General features: G+C 25.8%; 1 protein-coding gene across 1 annotated transcript; it reads left to right on the plus strand.

The window, feature by feature from the left end:
* Nucleotides 1-5,424: 5,424 nt before the first annotated feature.
* Nucleotides 5,425-6,599, plus strand: LOC108689828. The gene is made up of 5 exons (XM_018196768.1): nt 5,425-5,613; nt 5,772-5,840; nt 5,944-6,033; nt 6,111-6,159; nt 6,502-6,599. Exons 1-5 carry the CDS (start codon nt 5,425-5,427, stop codon nt 6,597-6,599), a joined length of 495 nt encoding a protein of 164 aa, XP_018052257.1.
* The last annotated feature ends 1,571 nt before the right edge of the window (nt 6,600-8,170 follow it).

The following is an 8,170-nucleotide window of genomic DNA, read 5'->3' on the forward strand; positions in this document are numbered from 1 at the left end:
AACGTGCAAAAGTTTTAAAACGATATATAGTATTAGTCTTTCTTTTGAAAATATTATGAAATATCACTATATATTTTGTCGATGTCTTAGTGTATTTCGACAAAAAAAACTTTCATATATTGATTTTATTTTTAATTTAACATTTTTTTCAATTTATTTTCACATTTAGATATAGTAATATACGCACAAGTAAATGAGCAAACATTTTTTCAAACTATGACAGAGTTTATAAAACTTGATCTAATAATAATGCACATATAATGTTTATAAAATATATTATATTTTAGTTTCTACATTAGAGTTAAGAGAAAGATTAAAAAAAAATGTTATTAAATTTTTTATTTTAAATATAGATAATAATTAATAGCATTTTATGCGATAAATATAAAATTTTCATTATGTTTATGTGTACATAGATTATCATCTGCCTATGAAAGCTGATTACAAAATTTTAGCAGTTTTCGGGCAAATTGGCAGCGAATTCGATCAAATTAAATTATAAAATTCTAGTCATTTGTATCCGTATTTGATCTGACTGTGAACACTGCCTGCTGTCATTATATCAGCAGATTAGTGACGGAAACCAAACAGGATCTACACGTACTAAGAATCTGACAGCAGAGTGACAGCAGAAATTGAAGGTACAAAATCTTCTTCGGCTTCCGCAACCAATCTGCTGGTAAAACATATCAACTTTGTCCTATTTCTAGCAGCAGTTTACTAACATTGGAAAATACAAACTTTATGCGCAATAATTTTTGCAATCAAAGATTAGTAGCATGATCTCAAAATCTATCTTCGCACGTTTTGCTATCTGGGAATATTATTATACATATACGTTTTTATACATAATATAGAGAAATAATTCACACATAATTGCAATATAATATTTATAAAGTTTGTACATTATTTATGTATTTGTTACAACTGCAATTGTAATTAAAATTGATACTATATTGATGTTTAATAACACTCTTAAATATATATAAAGGACAGACGAAAAAACAAAAAACAAAACTGCCAGAATATGCACAGTTTTTATGTACTGACGTATATGAGTAAATATAAAAGTATACCCATCTTCCATCAATAAGTTTCATTAAATAATGGGGCATAGGTTGTGGTGTATATAGGCTATAATTACTTTAATATTCTTAAGTGCTTTTGACTAAAATTGTATTTATACTACCGTTACCATTCGGTTCAATTTATACTTTCAACTCATCAATAAAAGCACAGTTTAAAATAAAAACTATATGCGCAATGACCAAAAGTATTCGTACAATTTTAACGCCACTTTTAATAATGAGTTACTTATTTGGTTTAAGAATTGCTATATCTAATCATTCAAAATTATGGTTTAGTATCATATATATACTGCTATTTTGGTCAATTTACTATTTCCTCACATTATGTGCATTTACTTCTTTTTATGAGTATTTGTCCTTCGTGGAAAATATCGGTCATCGTTTAGAAATACCTGTGACGATATTGTTGATAATCGGGTTTGGAATATACCATAACAAGGTAACGAATAACTATAATACTTAAAAATAAACATATTCTTATCTATTTACATTGATGAAATATGCAGGGAATGGGAGTAACTAATTACTGCAACTGTTATTACTTATTGTTAATGACTTAGATATTTAGTTGTAATAACAACTTGGTAGTAATGTTGCGAATTTCTCATGAAGATTATGTAACACAGAGTTGAAACAGACAATAATTACTTATAACAATTATAACAGTTGAAAAAATCATTCGTTACTGAAAAAAAAACTTGCAATTTTTAATTCATTGCTTTTTAATGCAACTTGCTACGAAATAAGTTTACGAAGTTATTCATTATTTATTACTTTTTTCAATAAGTAACGCATAAGAGTAACGATTTACTTTTCAAAGTAAATTTAGCGTAATATCTACGTTCTATAATTAGTCATCATTACTGTCATAAAGAATTGCAACGTCATTATCAAAGAGTTATTGTACAAAATTATTATAAAACGGAAAAATAACTTTTTCATTCTCTGAAAATAAAGATTATAATTTATAGTACATTAAATTCTATATTTGTTTAATTATAATAACTAAGTTAAGATAAATATTCCGATTAGCAGAAACAGTCCAAAATACATTGATCTTAATATACGTTGTACAAAATAATGATCTTGAGTAAGACTTTTTGATTGCCGGACGTTGTTCATTAAAAAATTATTAACAAAATAAGTTTTGTAAACAGAATATAACTGATTTTTGGACAAATTGAATATTAAACACAGAATATATATGTATATTAATATACACATTGTGAAAACGAATCTTTTCTTTGCGGCGTGCCATTTATTTAACCTATTGTCTTAATTCCTATTTGATGTTATAGGAAATAAATTCAAGTTTTATCGCCAAAAGTTAGCAATCAGTAATAGCTATACTTGTTGTATGTGAAAATTTTTGTTAAAATTGCCAATTTTGCTTTAAAAGGGTTCCTAATACGAGACATAAGAATTTTTTTTATTTGAGAGGAAATCGAGAAAAAAATAAAAAAAAGATTTTTCTATAAACACTTTAATTATACAAAAATAAGAACAACAACCTTACAATTTTAATTATACATAGTAATTATATATATCTTTTGATTTTAAAATACAATAATCCTAAGGATAAGAATCCATTACAATTAGTATGTCAAGCATATACTTATTATAAAATAAAACAGTCCAAAAATAAACAATACTTAAACTTCTTGATCTTCAGAGAATCCCCTGATTTTTTTTAATTTTCAGAATATCTCATATTACTCTCACGCTTTCCGATTTCACGATCATCATTTCTAATATTTATAATCAAGAAAATGATCCCGTTTTTTCTTATTAATATAACCTTACTCGGTAATTAAATGCAGAATTTATTGACAAATATTTTTTTATTATAATATAATGAACAAGATTTAAAGACGCTTGTCAACAAAATTTAATAATAATTTCATAATTCTTTTTTCGTGATTACACGCATGATGTATTACTAAATTTTGCACTAAATAGATTTCACCCCAAGAGTAATAAGTTCATGAACGGAACCAATCACATGTGTTTAATAATTTAGCAGAAATATTCTGCTGTCTTAATTAAAAGCCTATAACAAATGATTTTACATTATAGATCTCATTTTACTCTTTAAGGAGAATAGAGAACGCGGTTGCTTCTTTCAGACATTAAAATAAAGTTTCTTTAGTAGAACATCTGTTTCGCCCGCATGTCCGCCACATAAATTATAATTAATGGTTTGCCGAGAACAGAGATAAAGAGCGAAAACAATAAGCTATAATTAATTATTTTACTGTGTCTTATTGTCACTTTCGTTCCCTTGAATATGACAGACCAATCAAAAACCTAAAAATGAAAAGTTATTTTTTAAAAAGTAATAAATTACAATTACTCATTACCGATTAAAAAAAATAACAAGTCATCATTACTAATTACCGATTTTTTAAAATAATTCGTTACAGTTACCGTTACTTAAGTAACTTTTCGTTACTTTTCCGTTACTTTTTTAAAAATCGAGAATCACAGCAGAGGGACTTTCTAGTTTCAAGCTATAAGTGGCTTGTATCCACTTGTATCCAATTGTGTGGAAAATAACGATAAAAGTAACTGTAAAATTCATTACCGTTATCAAAAAAATGTAACTTTGTTAAAGTTATCAAAGAAAAATAATAACACAATTACCAATAAAGTTACCAAAAAAGTAACTGTATCTTCGTTACAAGTAACGAGTTACTTCCCTGCCAAAAACCATTACTCGATAATTTAACTTTTACTACAGGAACGCTAATCGAAATCGTTGTGGATGCAATGGGTTCCACCCTCCCCTTTTCACAAATGGAACATCAATAAGTAACAAAAATTAGACACAGAACTTTCAAATTTACTACCACCGCTGAAAATGTTATGTTACATTACGTACACTATAAGTTTTCAGTACTGACAGTCAATTTGGAATACAGCTATGTTTGGATTGAACCTCGCTTTGCACGAAAAATTGTGAACCTAAGTGGAATCACTTAAACTTACAACTTTCCACATGAAGCGAGATTCATATCAAACTACGAATCAAGTTTTTTGATAGTTGAGTCCTTTTCCCATAGGAATCCGCTGTCTTTATACATATACATATGTGTGTGTGTGTGTGTGTGTGTGTGTGTGTGTGTGTGTGTGTGTGTGTGTACGTGTGTATATATATACTTTCCAAGCGGAGCGAAGTCCCATATTGGTTTCAACTTTTCCCATGAAGCGAGGTCTACCTCATCTTCTCTAAGCAAAATGGAATCTATGATTGTGTAGTCTCCCTCCAAGTACAAATTCATTAACATATATAAATATGCTAATAATGTGATATTTATATTAAGTAAAATTTATATCAAGTTAGATGTCTATACAATAACTAATATTTATTATAATAACTAATATTTGTTAATAACTTTTTATACAACCAACAACGATCGACAGCTAACATCTTCTAAGATCAATTAAGGTCATGATCTTAACAATATGTTACGGGAGCTGATTCTTCTAATCGGAACTATAATACTTATTTACCATAATATTTATTTATCCATTTCATTTTCTATTTTTTTTGCAACAGAAATTCCAAAATTGTTTAAAGAGATTTGATATTATCGACAACACATTGCTTAAATTAGGAACAATAACAGAGTATGACAATCTACGCAGAAAAGTAATGTGGTATGCCTCAGGATGGATCGTCACAGTTATATTAACAACATGCTGCGCAGGTTTAATATTGAAAGAAGAATATAACGGGGTTATTGCATCAACAATGTATTTCAGCTTTCTACGAGATTATTGTATTCATATTAATTTTATGGGTGATTTGATTAATGCAAGTATCCTCGAGTTAGTACACATTCTTACATATACTTACAATGATATCTTTATCTTATGGCATAGTTATTTATGTAAATATATAAAATAGTAATCCAAGAATATTTCATAATTTCTGAAGTGAAAACTTTAAAAGTATTGATTAGAGATAGCTACTGTTTCAAATAATTTCATTTTCTATCTATTTTTTTTTATATTCAGATACACCGGATTAAAATTTGATCAAATCAATGAACATATTCGGAATTTGATGAAAAATCAAAAATACAAAATAACAACACAGGCTTGGAAAAATAACAGAATATATCCTCATCAAGATAGATTTTCGAAACCATTAAGCAACAAATGCAGAATATGGATCATAATGTAAGAAATTTTATGTAAATTCTATTAGTGACGATAACATCATTGAAAAAATGTAACGTTTATAATATAAGTTAATATTTGTATGTCCAGACACCTTTACTTAGAGCTACGCAAAATAAGCCGTGAAATAGACTTAATATTTGGAACCCAAATGACTATTAAATTGGCAGGCTATTTTATTTGGATGACATTTGACTTGCACGAAATTTTCTACCCCATACTTATCACAAATTATGTCAAATCTAAAACAATGACCATCGTGCTTCACATGTTCTGCTTTACTAATAATATATTTAAATTCCTACTCATTAATTATATTTGTGAAATAGTTACCACCAAGGTAGGTCAAATTATATTAAATTTCAGAAAACATTAATTTAAAATTTGTTTACAATACGTAAATGAATTCAAAGATTGACATATAATTTTTAAATTAAATTAGAAATTTCTTTAATTACATTCTTTAATAATTACATTCATCATACATTACAATTTCAGGCAAAAGCTACAGCAGATGTATTAAATAAATTATCACATGTCACCTGTGATATTGAAGTTCGTGAAATTGTAAGTTTTAAAATACGTTGAAGTTATTATTAAAGTAAATATTAAGAGTACAAATAAATATAAAATTCAAAAAATATACATCAAAGAAATATATTTTTTATAGATTTCGCAATTTTCATTACGAATAGTTCATGCCCCACTTAGATTCTATGGAATTGGGTTTTTCCAATTTGGTTTCAAATTTCTTCACGGGGTATGTATTTACCATTTTGCATACTATAAATCCAAATTAACAAATATTTAAAAAAACTTACTTATATTTAATTTTAGTTTGTCGCATCTATTGCAACCATTGTAGTTATCATATTACAAGCACAAGTAAATAAGCAAAAATTTATATGAGATTATTACAAAGTTTGTAAAAGATAGTTTAATAATAATCTATATATTGTATATATAATGCGATTTACAAAAGGCATCGTACGTACAATATTTTTAAGATTTCAGTCCCTATATATAAACTTTGTGTGAGAGAAAAAATTAATATGTGAACTATATAATAATGTTTTATGCAATCAAAGTATAAATTAAAAAAATATTTAATATTTTTTGTTTTTATACGATTCTTTTAATTATAAAGACGAGAGTAATCATGTATTTTTTTAATGTAAACTGTCAGTGTTTTATACTCCAATTAAAATCATTATTATTAACATGTATAGTAAAGCGGGGCTAGTTGCGTATAGGGACAAGTTGATCAAATGTAAATACCTACATAACAAAAGAATATATAGATACATCTATGCTTGTGTAATGTAGCACAAAGACGGAGATTACTGTGTCTTAATACAATAATCTGTATCCAACTGTTAAAATACGCTTTTTTATTTTCGTATATCAAGAGTAAATTATTAAGTAAGTATTCTTTTTGAGGTATTGTAATTTAAGCGATTAATACCAATGAAATTTTTGTGTTTTTTGGATATAAGTTATTATCGTATTTTTTAACTTTAATGTTCAAGTTGCTATTTATTTGGTTTTTAGTTATAAAAAAATATTATAATCGACACCAATATGGGGCTTGTTAGGTCCAATATCTCATAATGAACTTATATACTCAGCTGTTTAATTAAAATCTGTCTTTATGTCATGCTTTTTATTTTAACGATTAAATATATATTTTATGTTTAATTATTATTATAAAAAATAAAGATTTTAGTTTTTCTAATTTTGTGAATTAAAACACTTGAAAAGAGAGAGTATTACAAATTATTATATTTAAGATGAAAATGATAAAAATTTGATTAATATACATATAATCCTTTTATATTTTTAATAATATATAATCTCATTAAACGATTATCTTTATCTGGTTCAACTTATCCTTTGAGGATACTCAACATGCTCCATAGGCATATTGATCCACTTTACCTTGTAATTAATGTAATTTTTTTCTTACAAGATATATTAAGGATTTATAAGTATTTAATTATTGAGCCATAAATACGCAAGGTTTTAAAGCATTTACCATTAGTCTAATTATGTCAAGATTTATAATATCTTAAAGAGAAAGTGTCACAACTAATCCCGCTCTACCCTGTATTACTGATTGCTTTCCGATTTATATTTGAAAACATTATGAATGTGGATTTAATATTTTAATCACTTTTTTCTGTATAAAATAAATAGAAAAACAATATAAAATAGAATAGAATAAACATTCAATAATTTATTATGATCCTATACATATATCTGAAGAAGATAGATAGATAAGATTTTAATTAATATTATTATATTAATATTATTTCATTGCGGGTTTTCGTTTGAATTGCATATCTAAAAGTTTGTAAAAAATAATTATATTTAAGAAAAAAAAATTATATTAAACAATATCCATATAAAACAATATTTTGCAATAATTCAAACTTTCTGTGTCACTGGAATAAAAATACTGTAGATGACTTGACTTAAGAAACTATATTATATTAAAAATCTATATTAGTTAATATAGAATTCATAGTTTTCATTAGAAAATAGTTAAAAAAATTATATATCACTCTCAAATTCTGTAAAATCACATTTTTTCCCAATTTGGAATCAAATTTCTTAACAGAACATTATATTTATGGTATAATTATATATTACAAAAGTAAGATCTTGGAGCTTAATTAAGCTCCTAACAAATATTTAAAAAAAAACTTTCAAATTGTGATTTCATTTTTAATTTATCATGTTTTTTGCCGATTTAAGTACAGTAATATACGCGCATGAGTAAATATTTTATCAAACTATGAGAATTTACAAAAACTTTGATAATAATGCACATATAATGTTTATAAATTATACGATTTTAGTGTTTCAATATTAGAATTAAAAAAAAGTAAAAAAAA

The sequence above is a fragment of the Atta colombica genome, unplaced genomic scaffold, assembly GCF_001594045.1.
Source record: "Atta colombica isolate Treedump-2 unplaced genomic scaffold, Acol1.0 scaffold277, whole genome shotgun sequence".
NCBI classification, from domain to species: domain Eukaryota; kingdom Metazoa; phylum Arthropoda; class Insecta; order Hymenoptera; family Formicidae; genus Atta; species Atta colombica.

What these genes read in the sequence shown, in the direction of transcription:
- LOC108689828 (XM_018196768.1), top strand. Translation starts at nt 5,425, where the DNA reads ATGACTATTAAATTGGCAGGCTATTTTATTTGGATGACATTTGACTTG. An exon ending in ATATTGAAGTTCGTGAAATT is followed by an intron (nt 5,841 to 5,943) that starts GTAAGTTTTAAA and finishes TATTTTTTATAG; the next exon opens with ATTTCGCAATTTTCATTACG. An exon ending in TATCATATTACAAGCACAAG is followed by an intron (nt 6,160 to 6,501) that starts TAAATAAGCAAA and finishes TTAACATGTATA; the next exon opens with GTAAAGCGGGGCTAGTTGCG.